The 21,794-nt window shown below is 39.4% G+C and overlaps 4 protein-coding genes across 4 annotated transcripts; 2 read left to right on the top strand and 2 right to left on the bottom strand.

Moving 5' to 3' along the window:
• Positions 1-193: 193 nt before the first annotated feature.
• ccdc34 (coiled-coil domain containing 34) lies at positions 194-4,142 on the bottom strand. Its single transcript, XM_068313359.1, has 7 exons — positions 3,737-4,142; positions 2,999-3,274; positions 2,213-2,363; positions 1,889-1,996; positions 1,587-1,745; positions 1,346-1,475; positions 194-1,097 (listed from the first exon to the last, which is right to left on the bottom strand). The coding sequence occupies exons 2-7, from the start codon at positions 3,259-3,261 to the stop codon at positions 895-897; spliced, it is 1,014 nt and encodes a 337-aa protein (XP_068169460.1). The 5' UTR covers positions 3,262-3,274; positions 3,737-4,142; the 3' UTR covers positions 194-894.
• A 2,633-nt stretch (positions 4,143-6,775) lies between these two features.
• On the top strand, positions 6,776-10,254 carry slc15a5 (solute carrier family 15 member 5). The gene is made up of 9 exons (XM_068312140.1): positions 6,776-7,121; positions 7,286-7,508; positions 8,368-8,537; positions 8,615-8,835; positions 8,917-9,103; positions 9,233-9,421; positions 9,566-9,697; positions 9,820-9,928; positions 10,113-10,254. Exons 1-9 carry the CDS (start codon positions 6,776-6,778, stop codon positions 10,252-10,254), a joined length of 1,719 nt encoding a protein of 572 aa, XP_068168241.1.
• A 1,500-nt stretch (positions 10,255-11,754) lies between these two features.
• tmem17 (transmembrane protein 17) lies at positions 11,755-13,257 on the top strand. Its single transcript, XM_068313811.1, has 5 exons — positions 11,755-11,954; positions 12,115-12,218; positions 12,419-12,532; positions 12,676-12,819; positions 12,974-13,257. The coding sequence occupies exons 1-5, from the start codon at positions 11,840-11,842 to the stop codon at positions 13,052-13,054; spliced, it is 558 nt and encodes a 185-aa protein (XP_068169912.1). The 5' UTR covers positions 11,755-11,839; the 3' UTR covers positions 13,055-13,257.
• Positions 13,258-14,821: 1,564 nt separating this feature from the next.
• agbl2 (AGBL carboxypeptidase 2) lies at positions 14,822-21,197 on the bottom strand. Its single transcript, XM_068312138.1, has 18 exons — positions 21,162-21,197; positions 20,696-20,825; positions 20,268-20,441; positions 19,047-19,154; positions 18,721-18,868; positions 18,363-18,618; positions 17,692-18,093; positions 17,433-17,575; positions 17,080-17,239; positions 16,679-16,805; positions 16,498-16,598; positions 16,309-16,421; positions 16,057-16,135; positions 15,828-15,950; positions 15,671-15,751; positions 15,074-15,596; positions 14,951-14,981; positions 14,822-14,869 (listed from the first exon to the last, which is right to left on the bottom strand). The coding sequence occupies exons 1-16, from the start codon at positions 21,195-21,197 to the stop codon at positions 15,432-15,434; spliced, it is 2,346 nt and encodes a 781-aa protein (XP_068168239.1). The 3' UTR covers positions 14,822-14,869; positions 14,951-14,981; positions 15,074-15,431.
• Positions 21,198-21,794: the final 597 nt, after the last annotated feature.

Raw genomic sequence — 21,794 nt, 5'->3', positions numbered from 1 at the left:
GGTTGAGTGCTTCATGTCTAACTAATGCAGTATGATACAGCGTTGCTGCCCACTGAGTGGAGGCACAAATAAAACGAGCATGACAGGGAAAAGAATCTTTTAAAAATTACACCCTAAAATTAAAACTCTTAACAGTTTTGTGGTATGAAAGTATCAACAACAAATCATCACCTCCAAAGACTTAAAAATTTAAAAAAATTATTTTCAAGAGTTTGTGGTCTCACATATAAACAAAAATGAGCTAGGAATTAATTGCTAAATCTGTAGTGTACAGCAAAAAATAAAAGTAACATTACAGACACGTTAACATATCTTTATAACTACTTTACAGGCATTTGAATACACCACAATTACTGATCTGACTTAAGAAACATGTTTTTATTTCACAACTGGTTCAACGTCTGTATGTAGAGTCCACAATTATTCCCAACATACATCTGGACACACTTGAGTAACCTTGAGTCTGGAAATTATTCTGAGAGAAATAGATGTGATGTCTGAAAAATCCTAAATGACCACACACTAATTAGTTATCAACCCACATAAAAGAAATCACAAAATCCAAGGTTGATGGAGTTTTCAGGCTGATGGTGGACATATTTACTGTGTAAAATGTACATTTCAGTTGCACCACCAGAGAAATCTATGATGCTTTGACATTGTTTTATGTTCTATCTGTTTACACTTCATACTAAGTAATTTGAGATAAAAGAAACAAAGTGCAGTTATTAATTCATAAATGGATGCTTATTTTCATATTTCTATAAATGTGTTTATTTACTCATTGGTTTATTTTTAAATCCTTTTGGTGTACATCTGTGATTCAGCAAGTCTTTGTTCAGGAGATGGCGTAGATGAGTCTTTATTCACAGTCATGAATGTCATTCTGATTTGTCATCTCCTCTGGACTGACTGTCCTACATTTGGAATGTTCTTCAGTCTCAAAGTGGCACTGGAGCTTTGTTGACATTTTCGTTGTCTTTGAGCTTTCATGTCAGACGTCTTATTGTGTGTCTTTTCTGGGGGAGGGGTAGGAACTGGCTTCCATGGCAAAGGATTGCAGAAGCTAGGTGATGGGTAGAGTCTGTCATATGGACCTGTAAAAAAAATTAAAAATACACAGATATATGCAAATATCAGGAAAAAGAATGACGCTAATGAGCCCTAACCTACATTTAAATGTTTGAAACCAACATAAAAAGAATATTTTTTGTTACTATTATTTGATTAATAAAAACATGAAAACCAACCCAATATATTTTAATAATTATTTTGTATAAGTTAATCAAAAAACAATATAACATTAATAAAGTTTATGAAACCCAGATGATTCAAATGACCTTACTTGTTGGGTGACAAAATGCATTGGGACTGGATTTGTTTTTTTCCTTGTCCTTTGTCAGCCATTCCTGGAACCGCATCTCTGCTCTCTTACGGCGCTCCTTTTCTTGCTCCGCCTTAAGTGCAGCTTCTTCCTGTTGAGAAAGAAAAAATCTATGACAGTCTTGCTGTCTCCGTTTGACAATAGAAATATTTGAAATAAAAAATATTTTCAACATACGAAACATGTGAAAAGACCACATTACTTTCTCCTTCTTTTCCACTTCTATTTTTTCTTGGTTCTTCTTCTGCAGCCAGGTTTTGTACTTTTGCTGAGCTTTCTGTTCAGTCTCCTTCTGTCTGTCCTGCTGCCCTTGTTTTTCCTCCTCCTCTTTGCTCTTTTTTAAAAGTAGTTTATGCTTCTCCTGTGATTGAAAGAAAAGCGATTGAAAATAAAAGTTATAGAGTGACATGACAAGTAATGTAAGACATTTCAGAAAAATTGTTGTCAGTCCGTTGTAGGGATTTGTTCGGATTTATGATATAGTATATAAAACCAGTTGTTTACCTGTTCTGTTTTCATCTTCAGCCACTCCTGGATGTTCTTTTCCATAGCAATTTTTTTTTGCTCATGCTCCCGTTCTTGTTGATCCAATTTTTCTTTACAGAGCAGCTCCTAATTAGAAGGATTTAGAATGTTCTACTCAGAGATTTAGACAAAATGAAAACGTAATAATAGTAATGATTATAATAATAATAACATGCATGTTTGAGATGAAGCAATTTAAATATATGGATGAAAATGCAACTATTCTAAAACAGCAGAGGAGAATCAGGAGTGCTGACAGAACGAAACCAAAGGACACAATGCTAATTCTGAACTGTTGCTTGCCTCCGCCGCTTTCTTTTCAGATTTGACACGGTCTTCCCTAGCTTTGTTCACCAACCACATTTCCCATGGACTCAGACTCAGAGTAGGTGATGTTGCAGGCTCCATAGTCGCAGTCAACATCAGCTCTGAAGGTGTTTTAGGCGGCTCACATCTTTAACAGAAACATATCCAGTTAAAAATATTCTCTTTAATACATGCATTTGTCTGCTTCATAAAGTACACACTGAAAACACACAACTGTGTCTACTTTCAAATTAACTTGGGTAGTTTGTGTCAGATGAAAACAATATTTTGTTCTTTATAACATTACATGATTAATATTAAGAGGCAACCACCAAAAACAATTTTCAAATGGTGGGCACAGTTTTCATTGAAAACTACAAAATCTTCCTTGAAGGGAAAGCAGTTCACTGCCACTTCATAAACCCATGTTATAGTAGTATTTTCATACTTTGCATCCCTAGTTTTAAGATATGCAGTTGCAATAAATTATGCTATTTAATGGACGGACTCCTTTGAATGGGGCCCTTCAGAGTTCAGGATTGCAATCCTCCCCCATAGTCTTAGTACCTTAATCCAATGCTTATCTTAACCTTGAAACAGTGATCCAGTGATTATCAAGGCACTTTGGCTTTTTCTCTAAATATTCTTTACAGACTGAAGACTACAGTCAAGTGGGGCCAAATCTCTTACGCTGGAAATGATCACAAAAACTTCTGAATTACTCAAACTGGACGGAACAATAAGTGGCGTGTTTTAACTTCATTTTGGAAAAAGTAGTTCTACCTGATCGAAGAAATATTGACTGTGGAGTCTTCGTTTTGACTTGGTGAAGTCAGCTGAATAGGGCTGGACTCTTCATCACTGTCAAAACTGTCATGATAGATTGGAGAAAGCAGAGAAAACGTATCTTCGTCGTCGGAGAGCACATCATCGTCATCCAAGCCCTGGGATGTGTTGTAATCCTTCTCCTGGCTGGTTTTTACAGGGGTCGAGCTGAAGCCCTTGGATACAGAGGAAGGACAGTTCGGCATCCTCCCTCCAGGCATGACTAGTCGATGTCTGCTTGGGGGAGACACCAACATTAAGTTGTTTTCACTGAGTTATGCGCAACTTAGATAACCTTTGAATGACATCAAACAGGTTGCTGCAACTCCTCAACCGGCCGGTGTTTACAAACACGACTGACGAGTTGGTGCTCTGTTTTCTCTCTAGCTCATGTGATTGAAGTTTTTTTTTTTTTTGCAAAAAAATCTTCTTCTTCTGAAGCACTTTAGTGCTTTCATCTAATGTAAAAATTGTAAAATGTTTGAATGTGATTAAAGTGTTTTTGCAGAAATAAAAATAACAATCTCTCTAGCTCAAATCAACAGCTTGTTTTAACGATTAGCAAATCGGCACTGGCGCTAACAACTAGCCTTTATATGCTAACTTAGCTTAGCTTTAATAATACATTAGGTACAACAGAGTTTTAATCATGTTTACTATTAGCACAATTCTGTCCTAAATGTGCTGTGATCATACCTTAGTACGCGGGGTTGACGTAAAGCTTCGCGGTCGCGCTTCTCTCTCACAAACGCTCCAACTGAGCTGTTTCCAAACCACTTCCTGTCTTACGCCCCGCCCCAAGCCAAACGTGACGCTGTTTCCATGGTGACGCTGGACGCGTTACACTCGCCGTTTGTCTTTAAACGTCTGAGAAGAGTAAGCTTACAAAAAAACAACACTGTAACGACACACAAGAAGGCCTTAACATCTATCTTCATACTTGAATTCAAAAGCAAATGCAAATTTAAACTCCAAACTCCAGTTTTTACTAGAATGATTGAGGATGACATTAAAACGAGATCCAGCAGCTTCAGAATTCATTTGTTCCAATTTTATTATGCTTTATTCACATCAAACATTCCCAAGTGAAACATTTCAGATTAATTGATCGATTTTCAATCTTCAATTTAGGTTTTGTTTAAATTAGTGCAAAGCTAGCTCTTTTACCTCACCATAAATAAATAAAAAACCCAGGAAAATAAATTTCAAGCCTTTATGTTAGATTGAAGAACACACAAACCTCAGAATTAAAAATAAAGTGCCAATGGGCTCACGTGGGGAGGACATTGAGGGGGCAGCTCAGTGTTTTACAGACTACATGAACTTCTGTGTGGACAGCGTGGCCCCTGTCAGGACAGTCAGGTGTTACCCCAACAACAAACCTGGGTAACAAAGGAAGTCAAGGCTGTCCTGAACAGGAAGAAGCGGGCGTTCAGGAGCAAGAAGGCCCAGCAGGAAGTGAGACTCTGCCTGAGGGAGGCCAAGGAGGCGTACGGGAGGGAGATGGAGAAGCAGCTGGGGTGCAACCAGGTAGGGGAGGTGTGGAATGGGATGAGAACCATCACCGGACAAGGGAAAGGGCGCAGCACTGTGGAGGGGAATATTGAACGAGCGAATGAACTAAACAGCTTTTTCACACACATATATATATATATATATATATATATATATATATATATATATATATATATATAGAGAGAGAGAGAGAGAGAGAGAGAGAGAGAGAGAGAGAGAGATATATATATATATATATATATATATATATATATATGCACACACACACACACACATATATATATATATATATATATATATATATATATATATATATATTACAATCACTAAACTACACATGTTTTGCATACTTCTTTATTTTGCTGACAGTTTTATTAACAGGCTTTCTGCAAAACGCCGCACACTTGAAACTCATGCCACCTGATATTTTACCATCCAGTAGATGTCGTCCTAGAACAAATGAAGCCACATGACGCTCCGAACCACTGTGAACCGATTGGGATGAAAGGCTTCAATGCTTCATGGGACTTCATCTGCCCATCACTACGGTAAACTCACAGCGGCAACGGGCTGTCTCACTTCCTGGTGCGCTGACTGACAGGGTAAAGAAACGATCTGATTGGCTGAAGTGAGTGGCGCTACTACTGTATTAACTGGAGGAGCAGCACCCGCCGTCTGTAGCCGTGACCATCAGTAAAAATGCGCAAAGAAAATCTCATCTCGTGAATTTATCATGAAGTGGTCCCGGGTCCGGACGGAACCATCACGCAGTCCGCCATTTGGTGACCCCTGCTTTAGACAATAAGTTGACTCCTTACTGTAATGATAGACAATTTTTTTTCTGTCTCATATCTGTGACCCACAAAACGTGTCACTGCCCATGCACTCTGTCTCACTGCCACTTAACAGTGTCGTTCTAATTACCAGCAGGCATACAAACATGCACGTATACACTGAAGGGCTTCTCTCACAAAGGGATGTGGCATTTTGTGAGTGTTTGTAATTACCTCCACTACTAGATTATTTTCTTGTTGTTTGTCTTTTAGTAAAATTTTTGAAATTCAATTGCTATGACAACAACACATGTTTTTGAGTTGTTGATTGTTATTTAATCTATGAATCTGTTCACAACAAACCAGTACGACTTTAACTGAGGTCCAGCTTTTTCAAGTAACATTTTAAATAATATGTAAATGTGTACATTTGATATAGTATGTTTGTATCAGTCATGAAGGAAGCACTCATATATTTTAAGTAAAAGTAGCAATAACTCATTGTGGAAATGCACAGTACATTAACCTTACTTTTAGTAGCATTAGATATATTAATCTATCAAAAGTAAAAGTTGGCCTATTCATTAAGTGAAGACCTTACATTATCTAATTTTTCTGTTTTCTTGTCTTTTTTGTGAAACTACGGGGGGAGGATGATATTTTGATCAGAATAGATCCAATATTTTTTATATGGATTCCAACAAAGGTGTGGATCCATTTTTTTTTTTACATAGTAAGATTTTCAATAACAAAATTGGGTATATTTAGGGTATTGGTAGCTGTGTGTTTGGTGCAAATCCACAAAATGTAAATTTATTTTCACGGGTGTTAACTGCTCTGTAAATTTTTATTACTGAGATATGACTTATTTTGGATGAGGCTTTATTGAATGAGGCCCTTGAATTTTTGATGGGGGTATGCCCTCTGCCATTCCAGTTGTTTGATGCAGCTGCAAAAGGTGAAGCTAATTATATTTATAGCGTTCTGCTGGACAGTTAATGTTCTTCAGGTGTATTTTGCCATAACAATGCAAATTTTTAAAATAAGCAGACTTTTAAGATATGAAACAAACGTAGAAAAAAATACAGTTTGGCCATAGTTTAGTATCTTGGTGATTAAAAAAATATTTGTTGGAACCTCTCTACAGTACTCATATTCATCACTCATTTGTGATACAATTCTTAGCAATATGTCACATCCCAGTGAAGCATCTACAGTTCTGAGTAAGATCATGACACGGGAAGAAAATCAAATACTGGCGTGTGCAGGCAGAAACGTGCCTCTGTGCTGCATTTCTCCAGCTCAGCTCTATGGAGTCACACGTAAGTGAGGGATTCCATGTAAGCCTCTGCTGGTCCTGTCATTCGAAGCTTTGCTTCGCTCAGTTCTGAATGGATCCAGTCAGCACAAACAACAGCAACCAACTTGCTGGCTAGGTGGTTTGGTGATGGGGGATTTTCAGAAACTTCCACACAACAGAGGCCAACAGCTTCAGCTCTACCAGACCCCTTGTCGAGATCAAGAGATGCCAAAGAGGGCCCGTAAGAAGCTTCAGGTTATCATCTGTGTGCTGCTGGTGGAGCTGTGTGAACGATTTACATTCTTTGGGATTGTATGCAATATGATTCTCTTCTGCACTGTGAAACTGGGCTATGATAACTACCTGGCGGCAACAGTCAATCTGTGCTTTGTAGGAGCCAGCACCCTGACCCCTGTTCTGGCTGGGTGGTTTGCAGAAACTTGTTTGGGAAGGGCTACGGTGCTCTACTTGTGTGCCTTTCTTCATTTCTTTGGTAAGAAGCAATGCGCCAACAGACACTGTTCTTATCCTGAAAACAATTTTAGTATTTTTTTAAATAACTGTTTTTCTTGTTTATCAACTAAATTGTAAGTTTTAAATCATTGTTACGATTCTATGACTTTATATTTTTAAAATCTAGCTGAAACTAAATTTTAGGCACAGCTATGCTGCCAGTGGTAGCATTCCCATTTGAGGATTTCTACATTGACACTCATCACATGACACATCAGCTGGACCCGCGGGAGCAGCAGATCTTGTTCTACATCGGACTTTTTGCTGCGGCGCTGGGTATTGGGGGCATCCGGGCCATCCTCTGCCCCATGGGAGCCTACAGCCTGCAGGGTTACAATCAACACCAGCTCCTTTCCTTCTTCAACTGGTCAGTGGTTTTCATCATTCGAATATGACTGTTCACTTGGTTAGTCGATAATCTCTCGCTAACAGACAAACAATCCATTGATAACATCACCTTTATTTGTCTCGTTATAATTTAAGAAGTCTTCCTAATAAAGTTCTTTAGTCTGAATGAGTTCAACAAATAAATACTGCTGTGCTCCAAATGGGAGAATTGGGCAGTGAGGGAGTCAAAAAGAAAAGCCTGTCAAAATCCAAATGGTTTACAGGTATCCCAAAATAACACAAATTACATTCATGTTACGTTTCTTCAATTCTATTGATATAATTATAATTTATCTTGTGAATGGACTTAAGATGATAAAGGTTTATCTAATGAAGCATGTGAATGTATGGTTGTTGAATCATAATAATCAGCCCATTGTTGTGTTTTTATAAATATGTGGTTTGACAACTCCAGAATTTCCTTTTTCATGTCCTAATAGGTAAATACAATTGCTTTCACTAAATGCCAGACTGAAAAGTGGAATAGACTCAAAGCCATATGAAGCTAGAATGTGGCCAAAGTTAATCTATACAGGTCTGGCCTGAAAAGCTGGCTCTCCTGTGTTGTGCCAAAACATAACTGTGACCATAGACTGTTGTGTTAGCAACCTCAGAAGATTTTAGATATCATATTCCCCACCAATCAGAACTGAAGAACGAAGCCTCTTGGATGACGGGTGAGAAGTCTTCAAACCTGAAAACAGACTCAATCCTTGAAGGATCATCCAGTAGTTGTTAAGATATTTCAGCATGCATTTAAGTGATGGACCAACTCTTCATTTGCTCATGAAACAAATGAATTGTCAGTGCTTTACTGTATTTCTATCATCTATGTGTAGGTTCTACTGGTTGGTCAACCTGAATTCCACTGTGGTGTTTCTGGGTATCGCTTATATCCAGCAATCTGTTGCAAAAAATCTGGGCTTCCTTATCCCTTTCACCTCTGTGCTGCTTGCTCTAATGGCCATTCATATGATGCGGAGCAACCTCACCTATAAACCCAAAAAAGGTAACTCAAAAAAAAAGAAAGACAGTTAAAAACCACATAGAAAGATTTTATTCTGTAACTTTGTGTGTCTTTCATAGGTGGCTCTTTATTGACCACCCTGGGAGTTTTCTTGGACTCTCTTAAGATGTGCTGCCTCCATTATCGCCATTTAAGTGGAGATGTAGCATCTTGGTTGGACCGGGCCAAGGAGAACAACGGTGGCTGTTATAGTGAGACGCATGTAGAGAACGTCAAAGTCCTGGCCAAGCTCTTTCCTCTTTATGGGCTTCAGCTGCTGTACAGAGCGTGCGTCACACAGGCAGGTCACTGTTTATGTAATGAGTCTTTACATGAAGCACAAAGAAACATCATTCTCATGTCAAGAGCTTGATTCCCACAGATTCCCTCAGGTTACTATTTGCAGACGATGAACTCAAACCTTCACTTGAATGACCTCCTGCTGCCCATTGGCACCATGAATGTTATCAGCATCCTACCTCTACTGGTCTTGGCCCCACTGATCGAGTGTGTGACGACTTACTACCTCTCTATTGACAAAACTCCTCTGGCACCTGCAAAAGTCATCAGTGAGCGTTTCTCAGTGCACAAATGCACGTCCACACTAAATGCACACAATGTTAATTCACCTCTCTCTCCTGAAATTGTTCTGCAGCCCTTTTTCTTATCACCTCTCCCTGTCCACCCTTTCCCTCCAGCTCTGGGTCATGTTTGTGCCACTCTGTCGGTCCTGGTGGCAGGTTTTTCCGAGCTGCAGAGGAAGGCTCACCCTCTGGTGGAGCAGACGCTGTCTGGAAAGGTTTTGCAAGTATCATCTATGCCATGTTTCCAACTGGCTCCTCAGTACATCCTGCTTGGTCTTGCAGAGGCCCTCGTTACCCCCGCATGTGAGTGGCCTCAGAACAAGATTTATCAAATAATTATAAACCACCTGACAAGTAGAGCTCAGAGAGCTCTGATTGAGTCACAGATGTTTCTCCTCCATGTCAAATAAAGATGAGACATTTCTGCTGTCTCTTCCTCTCTGACAGGTTCCCTCATATCTTACCAGCTGACCCCCAGCCACATCAGAGGGATATCCCTGCACTTTCTCACTCTGTCCTATGGAGGGGGCTGCTTTCTTGGGGCCTTCATAATTCAGCTAGTGCACTTTCTCTCTGGAGGTAAAATTATTTAACGAATGTCATGCGTGTTTTCTGCAGATGAACAATCATAGTTACTCTGAATGATAGTGATTGTTTTTACATTTTATGACTGACATGACCACAAAGTGATATTCCGTCAGGTAACTTCTACCCAAACACACTGCATGATGGGAATCTGGAGAGGTTCTTCTTCCTCCTGGCCACACTGATGGCTTTAAATACCTTAGTATGCTGGCGGATATCTTACAGGTGTAGTAAAATACTTTTTACCGTGAGTATAAAGTGTAATGCGGTATCATATTCTAATAATGGATGAATTTTCATCAATTTTGTCCACTACATTTCATTGAAGATGTTTTTTCTACAGCTGGTGAAGAGAGTTGCATTTTTTATCATGTAAATTGTACTTTCTTGTTTTCTTGGCATTGTCCAGATACAAAGACCTGAGTATGCAGGGGAAAGCACTGACCATCAGTCCTGTCAATGAGAAGCTTCTGCATTACAAAGCCTGTCTTCGTTTCTATGACACGTTGGATCGTTCTTACAGAAATGCCTCCACTGAATCTATTCTATGAATGTTCTTGGCACTAACAGTCAGTGGTGCTGGCGCCACATGTTACTGCAATGAAAGCTATAATGTGGCTCAGATGTAATGTGGGGAAACTGCAATCTGAGCACTCAAAATAAAGTAAACTCAATGCACATATTTTTGTTTTTGTTAATTCTGTATTACCAAAAATCATGTATAATACTTTTTTTTAAAAAATTGTGTCATTAAATTAAGTATTGTTTCTCACTCTGCTATCAAAAACTTAACAGCCACAGAGACAAATTCCCCTATGGGAAATACTTGCAGTTTACAGAAAAATCTATGCTTGTATTAGATACCAGTAGTCAAACAAGACAACGCAACTAACAATGATATTGCAAAACCTTTCCAGCCTGGCACAACTTTGCCATTTCCTGTTTAGTCTACTCCACGTGCCTGTTGAAACACAAATCTACACTCAACAAAAATATAAACGCAACACGTTTGTTTTTGTTGCCATTTTCATGAGAAGGACTTAAAGATCTATAATTCATTCCAGATACACAATATTACCATTTCTCTCAAACATTGTTCACAAATCTGTCTAAATGCGTGATAGTGATGCTGATCTGATATCATGATTAGTGCACAGGTGTACCTTATACTGCTCACAATAAAAGGCCACTCTGAAATGTGTATAAGAGGGGCTGATGAGTGTGGCAGTACATCTCCATGAGTTTCTCACGGCAGCTACAGATGCTGTGTTTGACTCTGGCAGAGGCTTGAATCAGGCTTTTTATTTTTTATTTTTTATTTTTTTAATGGTGGCTTCAGATGAACCCCACAGTAACACACTGGACAGAACATAGATGCTTTTCTTTGCTTTTCTTGTTATCCCTGTGCAACCATCTACATCGCCAGATGCCATCAGGATCTGGAACATTTGACAGGATGTCAGAGTACATCACATTTTGACAGATTATAAAATCATATATTCAATATTTGATATTTGTTGAAAATAAAAAAGAACAGAGTGGAAAAAAATGTTTTTGGTTTAATGGGCCTCAAACTTTCTGACTATTGTTCACTTTGTACATTTAAAAACACTGTTGGGTTTAAAATGTGGTTATAAATAAAGTCATGAGTTGAACTAGCTGCTAAAAATCGTCAAAGATTTATGAATGTAAAGTATATTAAACCCTGAAGGTTTAAGTTAAAGTCGTTTCATACTGAAACTTTTTCATATTTTGTTATAATTCTAGTAACACATTAGTTAGTTAACACTAGTTAGATAAACTTTAAAAACTAGTAATTATAGAATGAGTTAGCATTTTAGATAAATGTATGTGACAGCAATGTTAACTATAATTAATTTTGTTTGCAGTTCTCAACATAGATGAGTGAAGAGCGCTGAGCTATACAGTACAGTACAGTACTGTCATGTAGTGAGCAGGGACGAAGGCCAGGCCTGGAATTCACGCGAGATTTCACGCGAGATTTCACGACAACACGAGATTTCGTCGGTATCCAGGAGACGAGGACAGGCTTTGTTGTCTCTGTCTCTCTCCATATAAGCAAAGCGATGTGTTCCCCCTGTCGTGATGTGTGTGTTTAGCAGATAGCATTCCTCGATGGAGCTACCAGACAAGATAAGAAGACGTTTAGATGACTTCTCTCGGAATGTTTTATTTGACGAAAGTTGGACTCAATCTCCCACAAAGGGGACTGATACGTTTTCGACACACGGTAAACTCATAATGTAGCTAACTCTGGCGACGAATTAGCACAGATGTTAGCATTGCTAAACTGGAAACAGAGGGAAATGCTTTAGCTTTACTTTGACTGTGGCTATTGCAATAATTCAGCTGTTTATACAGTTAATGTTTGTTCTGTTTGTGTTCTTCAGAAAAGCGGGTTCTGTCTAGTCTTCAGCTCCAGATGTCTCTGTACTTCAACATGTGGTTCTTCCCCTGGTGGTGGATCTGTGAAACTGTAATGTTACACCTCAAGGTAAGGAAAAAAATGATTGACAGTGATTACAGAAAGGGGGAGTAAACTTTGCTAATTTTAAGTGTTGGTGATGTTAAATTTGCCCACGAGTGCAAAAGCATGGATAAGATGATCTTTGTTTCTATTAGTTAAAAAGTGGTATTTTCACCTGAGTTCATTTCACTACATTGTTCTGAATGCCAAATTGTCATTTCTATTAGTATCCTGCCTTGACGGACTACTACAAGTTCATCCTTGTCACTATTCTCATTATGATGACTCTAATCGAGGCCAGTAGACTCTTTCTGGGCTATGCTGGGAACCTGCAAGAAAAGGTGATGCGTCACAAACAAAAGTTAGGATACAAGAGATTTAAAAATGGACCATAGTTTGTTAAGAAATGAATGTAGAATAGGTCAACAAAGTAGGCACAAAAAGAATCAGACAAATATTTTACTCCATGTAATATTTGTGACAGGTTCCAGAGTTGGCTGGATTTTGGCTGCTGAGCATCCTGCTGCAGTTTCCGCTAATCCTGTTTCAGCTGTTCAACGAAGCGATTCTCATCCAACCTCTGGAGAGGGGCGTTCACATAGTTCTTGCCATATTCATACTTACACAGGTACGAAATCGTTCACGTAGACTTACCAATTCCAATTTCCATTTCTGGTTCCTTCCGTGTCTGCAAATATGTGTTACATTGTGATAGTTTTTCTAACTTATTATAATTTTGTGTCAATGATTACAGTGTTTCATTTTTATTTCATCTGATTTAGGTCCTTTCCGGTTTTGTTGCACTCCGGGACATGGTCAGATGTACCCAAAGCCAATTTCATCTTCAACAGTTTGAATTCTGACGCTTTAACTTGTGTCCAACATCTCCACACATCAGAACATGTACTTTTTGTACGTGTTGCACTCAATGACTGAGAAGAAAACAAATGATGTCACTTTTTGTGTGATTTTTGCACGTTCCCTATTGAAGAAAAAAATATGATTTCTGTTGTACTTCTTATGGGGTTGTACAGTTTGTGTATTGTGTATATAAATAAAGTCCTGAAAACAAGTTTTCTATGTATCTACAGTAGGTATCCGGTGGGCAATGAATGTAATGCGTCAGACACACTAATGGTGTACTGGTTTTTTTAATCGGTAAATCCTCACTTAAATCTACACAACATGGTCACTGACGCTACATAAAGGGGACATATAAAAGACATCAAGCAAAGATTCCCATTGGACAATTAATAGGAAAATGAACACATTTGAATTAGATGACAGTGAACACTGTTGTTATCCCAGTATACCTGGTGTTAAACACACTGAGGTTCCAACAGAAATGATTTCATCTGGATAATGGCATACCATTTGCCAGACAACAGAAAGAATACAACCAAAATCTGAGAGATTATGAATATTAAGCCCTACAGTGGGGCCGACTGAGATGATCTTGTGACTGCTACCTCTGGTGGAGCTGCACTTATTTGACTTTGATCTCTAGAATGACACTCAAAGTATCTGATTTCTCTTTCCTGAAGCCTAGTGAGGGTGCAGCTCAGAGGCCGTATCAAATCTGAAGGCTTTGACACAAAAGAGGGGGGGGGTAGCATGAAAATAGGTTAACTAAGACACCAGAAATAATTGAATGTCTCATAACTGAAGAAACATATATTTCCTCTATCTTGTGCTATTTTTCTGTGAAACTAGAATGTAGCAGGTTCTTTTGGGAAACGGATGTTTTCTCTTATATTCAGTAGAACTAGATGGCAGATGGTGATGCTAATAACAGCACATAAACAATACTTTTGGGAACACAGGAATGTATCTTTGTGAAAATCATGAGCTGGTGATTCAAGGTAGGCACACCTTTCACTCATGGGCAAGAAGCTAACTAAGTAAGCTGAGCTAGCTGACATTACAGCTCATACAAGGACACCAGTAATGTTTAGATTCCACCCCATCGGAAGCCCGAGTCTCTCGTCCACTGGTGGAGGCACAAATCCTGCACTTTGATTTGGTGACACTAACACAAGGAAATGATGTGGATGGATAAACGATGGCACAGGTTAGAGGAAATTTAGGGTGGAGACTGTCTTTGAAAAGAACTTACAGCTTTCCTCTGTGGTCTGCGCCCCTCAGTGCAGGCAAAAATATACTGCTGCGTGACTCAGCCTCAGGTACGAGATCTCTGTGGTTCTGCTGTCCAAAAAGCACACTTCTCAACAGTGTCAAACCCACTAAATAAATGACAACATCAGATCCCAACAAACAAAGAGATGGGGTTGGCCAACAGTGACAAAAGAAAAAGAAAACAATATTTAAGAAAGAAAGAAATGTTTCCTGTTTACTAAAATTTTGATTTCAATATCAAAAGGCTCTTTCTGCTTTGATGGACGTATGCTTCCATGTGAGTACATTCTAGTTCTAATATGTGAATTTAGGAAGCACCTGAGGAATCTTTTTCCTGTTCCATACTCTGTTTTCTGGTCTTGGCTGATTCTGCATTGGAGATGGAAGACTCATCAGGCACAAAGCTATGATCTGAGAAGTGTAAAAACTTCCTGTCTTCGTAAACATGCTGGTTTTTGAACTTGTCAGCCTTAAGACTTGACAGCAAACACTTTGTTGGAATAATGTCTGGAATCATCCTGAGGTAAATGGATGAGGGAGACCTATAAAAGAGATGTAATTTCTGGTGAATCTCAGCCCACAAGTAGCACTTTGATAAAGGTTGTAGTGTGTTTGAGGTTTACCTGTGGGGCCCACTGAGGGAATGTGGTAGTCCTGAAGGACGGAAACAACACAGATTTGAAATGACTGAGACATGATGAATCTTTGGACATTTGAGAATGGATTTAAGTCCTTAGATGACAAACCTCTGATGAATTTATAGGAGATGGAGGAATGTCCGGTGCAGAGAGACTGTTGCTGTTTTGAATGAAGGAAATATGTTGAAGGTGGAAGGAGAGCACTCAGGTGCAGCAGCTGAGAGGAACATCTCTGCCTTCCCACACCCCTCCCTGGGTCACCTGGGGAAAATATCCGAACACACTGTACACTGTTCTTAATATATTGAAGGATAGAAATATGAAGACCAAAACACCAAAATAAAGGTAACCTTTCTGAGGTGTCAAAGCTGTGTGAGTGGTCAGATATGGATTTGCTTTTGCCCCCAGATGGGGGAATGCTGCTTTCATCCCATCCAAAGAGCCATTCTAAAATACATAGAAGATTTCAGAGGAATAATACAGCTTGTGTTCGACTGGTTAAAGTATCCAAAGTATCCCAGGTGATTTTTACCTTCAGTGACTCACGACGCTGCCACAGACTCACCTGACTGGCCTCCCCAAGGTGAGTACTGGATGGAGGGATCACTGCTTTTCTTAAAAGGCCATTTATCTTCCCAAACACAGATGTATTAATTAGAAGGAGTCTGGACATATTTTCTCAAACTTATTCACTCTATTTTATACCTGCCATTTTTTCCTGTGTCTTCCAACAGGCCTCTCTTGCATGCTCTGTTCAGCTGTGATGTCATGGGGAAAGCTGAACTCCTGCAAAAACCATCAGTTTTATTTAATGTCTGCAATACATAAACCAGCAAAGGGTGTGTACAGTTGTGTCCCTTACAGTATCCTGAATGTTGTTTTGCAGGGCTTTAGACTCTGTGTTACTTCTAACTCTGGTGACGTGCAGCTTGTTCCTCTGTTTACGACTCCTCAAGCGTTTCTTCTTCCCCCTTAATGGAGTCTGCTATGGAGGAGAGTAGGAGCACGAGAAGAGAGAAGACCCAAAAGTGATTTACTTTTTAAAGGAGCCCATATTATCATTTCTATAGAGAGGATTTATGTCATCGTGCCTCTGGATGGACAGCTTGTGACTGGTTCAGTAAATGAGCGGGAAGTCCGTCAGAATCTGAACTGTTCGAACCGCTGGTGCTGTGAAAGCAAGTAAGAAAACCTGTCAAGCTGAATGGTATTTCATATCTGTCTCGTTTTGCAGGTGTATTTATAGTAGTAGCAGTAGTAATAATAATACAGTAATAATACAATAACAATAATAATAATAATAATAATAATAATAATAGTAATAATAATAGTAATTAAATCACCTGGTTTCCAGGTCAGACACAGAGATTTTACTGTTCGTGCTCAAATCCTTGCCCAGCCTCTCTCTGACCTGCTTGCTAAATAATGCTGCCAGCTCTGAAAGACAGTAAGTTGTCTGAAACAAACAAATAAATTAGTCTACATTTCTACATACCTTAAATTTCAGTCAGACAGTCTGCCTTATCTCTTACCTTTGTTGAATCAGGATCACAGTAGTCCAGAAGGGTGTCGCAAAAGTAAAAGCCAATAGACTTCAGGTCTCGAGTTGTAAAATGTGTTCCTTTCCTGTCTCCTGACATTCAGACAGACGATAGATCCTCATAATAGAGAAATTAAAGTATACACTCCCAGATTTTGATAGACTGAACTCACCTAGTGTGGAGCCTCCAAAGGTGGCCTCCATAGTGTAGCTGTTTTTGATGCCAAGTCTCCACATGGCGATTCGTCCTGTTCCCTCTTTGCTCTTCTGCACCCGAAACTTGCAACTTTTAAAGGAGAACTATGGAAGTAGGTGATTCCCGTAAGTGTAGTAGTAAAAATGTTGAGCACGGACAAATGATAACGAAGCGATGGTCACCTCCTCCGATACAGTCAGATAGATGACTGTTCAAAAAGGCTTACCAGCTTGTAAACTGGTAGTTTGTACACTATGAAATGGGCCCATAAAATGCCCAAAACATAAAATGATAAATGCAACTTGTAAATGCAGTATTGCTAACAAGTCAACAAAAATGCTGAAAGCTGTATACTGTGAAGTATGTGTTTGATTTCACCTTGTTACTGGCATTCTTGCTCATCATTAGTGGAAAGATTCTCTCATGAGGCGTCAGTGAAGCGTTGCCTTGACTGTTACAACCGTACATGAAGACATTGCTCTTACGATTGTGACCATGAAAGTCACAGTAAAGAACTACATCTGACTCAGCCACCAACCTGGAAAAGATACAGCATGACAGGGACAGTTATTCTGTTCAGAAAAACTGAAATGTAAATTAGAAAAAGTTCACTGTAAATACAGACAATATGCATAAGAGAGAGACTACTGGAAAGAATATATTATGGAAAATACATCTGTAAATTATGTTGTAGTGTGTTTGCATGTGTTCACACATGTGTCCTGTCATACCTCTCCACCATGTTCCGGGTGTGCCACACACAGGGAAAGGAATCCCTGAGCAATGTCTTGTAATTTCTGTTCAGATCCCTGCCGGCCAAAGAGCAGCGGTAATTACCCACAATCACACCATCCGGATTCAGCATGGGTACCACCTGCCGCATAAAAAAAATTAAGCTTATGCCAGTTGTACGGTATTATAGCATAAACTGCTATCACAACATTATATTGACGAATATAAGACAGATGTCATGAGCTTCAGATTCCTCACTTTAAAGATAAAAGTGTCCCTGAGCAGCCGTGCATCTTCTGAGTCTCCAAGCAGGAAGTCCAGGAGCCCTTCCATCATCCAGGACCCATTGGTCTCTCCGGGGTGCACTCTGGCCGTCACCACTACAACCTTCTTGGTCCCTTTCTCAGCCTTTCCTCCACCCTGGGAGGATATTGTCACCACATACACAGCATTCCCTGCCAGGCTGTGGCACAACACCCGCAGTTTACAGTATGACGCAACCGCTGGGTTGGAAGAAATGCATCTAAGGTAATGTTGCAGATGTGAGTAGGTGTAGGGGTAGCAGTGGGTCAGGTAGCAGGTGTCTGCATCATAGGGGAACTGCTGGGTCCAGGTGAGGGCATAAAGGGCAACTGTGTTGCTGGTTTTGTCCTTTGAGCTCTAAATAGAGACAGAATGGTTTTATGAGACATCTTCCATCTGCAAATTTGATTGAAAATTGTGACTTCTCTGGTACAACTCTGGCAACAACACAAACTACAGATGTTTCTCCATGTTTCACCTACTACAGAACTTATGACTGATTTTATTGTCAGCCACTATTTAAACATTTGGATAACAGCTGTTACTTTGATGGTGATTATATGTGGAAAAAAAGCCAACAGAGGTTGCGTTTCGATTTTCAATTGCATGACGCAACATTCCCCTACCTGATTGTAGTTGCGATAGTACGTGATGTTGGAGCCAGTGCGATGCCACCCCACACCTTTCTCCTTGGCAGCCCTCTCAGAATAGAGGAGCGGTCTCATACCCTGTGAATACAGGCTGCTGCTTTTCATCAAGTTGATGATGGTGAAGCGGAAGGTCACTCCAGCCTTCATGTTTCTGACCCTGAAGTAAAACCACTGCGTGTGCTTTTTGGTGTACATGTCTGTCCGCAGAGTGAGTTCATAGTCATAGACACCCCTGAACATTGAAAAATTAAAGGTAGGCATAGACAGGTCAATTTCACCTCAAACCTAACATGGATGAACATGTTTAAACAAATAACCAGCAGGTAGGACTCACACTTGCACAGCCTTTTGAAGATTTCCACTTTCAAAGCGTGACTCAAACTCGAGGGTGAACTCTGTATCGTTGGTATCATAGGTGGCACTCTTAATGGGTCCCCTGCTTCCTCCAACACGGGAGCAGGTGAAAAAAGGGCACTTAGTGGCTATAAGAATAAAATAAATAAGTAAAATAAGCAACATAGAAAAGTATGACGTTTCTTTGACTATCTGACTTTCAGAAAAATTTGATGACATCAATGCGATGCTGAAATATTCCGACTAACAATGTCATGCAGACCTGGAGACAAATAAAAACAAAGCCTGTTTGGTGTGAAAGGTTACCTTGGTCAATGCAGTATACCACCTTTCCCCTCTCCTCTCCAGACACCATGGGTGTCCTCTCATGTCCTGTGAGCCGGTAGAAGGGCTCTGGCTCTGGGGGGTCCCACTCTACAACACACACTCTATTGGAATCATTAATGGCAACTTAAAGGCAAACAAGTTTGGACGAATAATGTTTGATTTCTTGATATATAACCCCAGTTCCAGGAATGGTGGAATTATATATAAAACCTCAATACAAATACAATTGTATCTTCACTACAATTGAGTAAAACACCAAGACAAGATATTTAATGCTCAAACCTTGTTTTTTTTTGTAAATATAAACTATAACTCGCAATTTGATGTGTGCAACACATTTGAGAAAAATAATGAAAACGCTAATGTTTATCTTGATGTTACGTCCACTGGTTCTTTTAACAACATTCAGTGAGTCTGTGAGAAGAGCAGAACAAAGTGATGAAGTGCAGAATGTACCTTGACATTGTTTGCTGCAATAAGCAGATGTCACTGAAAAAGATGTTGTCTCACTGGCAGCATGTTTCTCCAAAATCTACATGTATAGAACTAATGGAAACTTGACAAATGTACCGGTTATGTATGCCAAGGGTACTAACACACGTCTACTGTATATCATAACAGATGCTAGTTTTTAAAATTTGTGCTGATAACTAAATGGATGGTATATTTCATTTTAGCACAGGAGACACAATGTCCTTGAATTCAGATGGTAGGAACTTAAACTGCATTTCCAGTTGGTGATGGGGATTGTGTTCACTGACAATGGTTTTTCAACATGTTGCTGAGGACTGAGTCTTTCAAGGATGCTCTTTTCGTACTCAATTACATGTTACCAGTGAACGTCTATACTTGTGGGATGATCCAGTCAGGTGTTTTTTTTTAGCATGCAACAACTTCACCAGTCTTTTGTTGTCCCTGTCTGAATTCTTTGAAATGCAGTTCTGGAAAAATCATTCAGATAAACCCTTTGCTGTATTTGTAACATTCAATGATGTTGATGAGGAACAACTTACTATTTATTGCTTTATTGCCCTTTTCAATTGAATAAAGACCAGACTGATTAGAAGATGATCACATTCTATTGAATCAACATTTTACAGAATACCCATGCTTCTCTGGAACTGTGATCGTGATATGTCTGACAGGTTCTTGTTCAACATCAGTAACATATCAAGAAATGAGATGGTTTAGTTAAATTACCTATGTGATGGACGGTGTCACTGATGACCTCACACTCTATGGGCCAACGGGGTCGGGACACAGACGGGAAGCTAACAAGCTCTGGTGGTTCCGTGAGGCTCAAAACAGGTCGGCCAGCATCAAAGTCTATGAGCAGCTGTCTGGTCCTCAGAGTCTGATTTAAGTGTATAGATACTGAGGAGACATGAATCACACATCAAGAACTGGCCTTTCATGCTTCTGTTTTTTAGTGCAGTGGTATGGGCATATATCTTTCCACAGGTCTGACTCACAGCCTAACCTAAATCAAACTAACCTGCATTTAAAAAGGGATTATGCTGTTCCTTAATGATTCCAATCACAAAATCAAATAGTTACTGAAAAAGAGTTCACCATATTTCATTCAACACATGACAACCTAACTGAACTGTACATCAAAGTCAGCTTACACAGCTTCCTTTCTGCTGAGTCCTCCACATCTTCGTCTGTGTTTGTGTCATTGGCGTGCAATTTTTCCAACTGGTTGGTATTCCACCAGTTCCTGATCGCAGAAACAGCCCCGAATGATACTCTTTTTGCCTGATTGAAAAAAAAAGTTAGTCATCAATATTATCTTGTGGTCTCTAAACCAAGTATGGATCATAAAGGATTGTGCCCTGCATCAGCTCAGCCTTGCACCCAGGACCACACAGATATATGTAAATCACCATGGATCCATTTTCCAATCCTTCACCAACACAAACTTGTTCAACAAATACGTTATGTAACTTTTTGTACACACTTCTGGCATTTTCAAAAGTGATTAATTATTGTGATTATGTCATTTTTGGCCTTGAAATAATATAAGATTCTTAGTAAATTTCCCGGGTGAGATGTAAAAAAAAAAAAAAGAAAGAAATGTATGACAAGACTTACATGTGGGGTCCTGAGAGTGGAATTCCTCATGGACATCCTTGGTCCCCCTCTGGATAAAAGAAAATGCCTAATAGAACCTTTCTTTTGGCTTCCAGTCGTTGTAACGAGAGATTTCCTGAGACTTAGGACGTATACAAAATCTCAAATAGATGATAAATATTCTGCTTCTGCACGACAGAACGGAGCGCTGGTATTTCTGTGAGAAGTCTTTACGCTGAATTGCTTACATTGTTCGGAAAAATTGACCAAACGTTGTTGCCACCACGCCATTACCTATAAATCAATCAATAATCAATTTTCGCGACCTACTTATCTCTCCTATCTATCAATTATTGTACTTTATATCGATTACAAATTTGTGCGACAAACTCGGCAGGAAAATCGCGCGCAACGTCACCGAGCAACAGACTTCCTCAACAACAATGCAGTTGCCATGGAGATGCCGTACCAGTAACTTTGTTTTGACAAAGACAAAAAAGAAAACAAAAACAACAACTTTCGGCAGCCGCAAAAAGTGTATTAAGAGTCACAAATTGCACCTATACTTTAAAAAAAAAAAAGGACAATTACGCAAGATCCCCGAATTTGACTTATGTCGACTAACACGTCTTCTGCTCGTTTTCTTCTTCCTGT

The sequence above is a fragment of the Antennarius striatus genome, chromosome 4, assembly GCF_040054535.1.
Source record: "Antennarius striatus isolate MH-2024 chromosome 4, ASM4005453v1, whole genome shotgun sequence".
NCBI lineage: Eukaryota > Metazoa > Chordata > Actinopteri > Lophiiformes > Antennariidae > Antennarius > Antennarius striatus.
Note: the sequence above shows the minus strand (reverse complement) of the source record. Positions and strands in the feature narration are given on the sequence as shown.

What these genes read in the sequence shown, in the direction of transcription:
- ccdc34 (XM_068313359.1), bottom strand. Translation starts at nt 3,261, where the DNA reads ATGCCTGGAGGGAGGATGCCGAACTGTCCTTCCTCTGTATCCAAGGGC. An exon ending in TGAAGATGAAAACAGAACAG is followed by an intron (nt 1,746 to 1,888) that starts GTAAACAACTGG and finishes TTTCAATCACAG; the next exon opens with GAGAAGCATAAACTACTTTT. An exon ending in TGCATTTTGTCACCCAACAA is followed by an intron (nt 1,098 to 1,345) that starts GTAAGGTCATTT and finishes TTTTTTTTACAG; the next exon opens with GTCCATATGACAGACTCTAC.
- slc15a5 (XM_068312140.1), top strand. Translation starts at nt 6,776, where the DNA reads ATGGGGGATTTTCAGAAACTTCCACACAACAGAGGCCAACAGCTTCAG. An exon ending in TGCCTTTCTTCATTTCTTTG is followed by an intron (nt 7,122 to 7,285) that starts GTAAGAAGCAAT and finishes ACTAAATTTTAG; the next exon opens with GCACAGCTATGCTGCCAGTG. An exon ending in GGCACCTGCAAAAGTCATCA is followed by an intron (nt 9,104 to 9,232) that starts GTGAGCGTTTCT and finishes CTTTCCCTCCAG; the next exon opens with CTCTGGGTCATGTTTGTGCC.
- tmem17 (XM_068313811.1), top strand. Translation starts at nt 11,840, where the DNA reads ATGGAGCTACCAGACAAGATAAGAAGACGTTTAGATGACTTCTCTCGG. An exon ending in TGATACGTTTTCGACACACG is followed by an intron (nt 11,955 to 12,114) that starts GTAAACTCATAA and finishes TGTGTTCTTCAG; the next exon opens with AAAAGCGGGTTCTGTCTAGT. An exon ending in CTGGGAACCTGCAAGAAAAG is followed by an intron (nt 12,533 to 12,675) that starts GTGATGCGTCAC and finishes TATTTGTGACAG; the next exon opens with GTTCCAGAGTTGGCTGGATT.
- agbl2 (XM_068312138.1), bottom strand. Translation starts at nt 21,197, where the DNA reads ATGTCCATGAGGAATTCCACTCTCAGGACCCCACAT. An exon ending in CCACTCTCAGGACCCCACAT is followed by an intron (nt 20,826 to 21,161) that starts GTAAGTCTTGTC and finishes TTTTTCAATCAG; the next exon opens with GCAAAAAGAGTATCATTCGG. An exon ending in GACACAGGAAAAAATGGCAG is followed by an intron (nt 15,597 to 15,670) that starts GTATAAAATAGA and finishes GTGTTTGGGAAG; the next exon opens with ATAAATGGCCTTTTAAGAAA.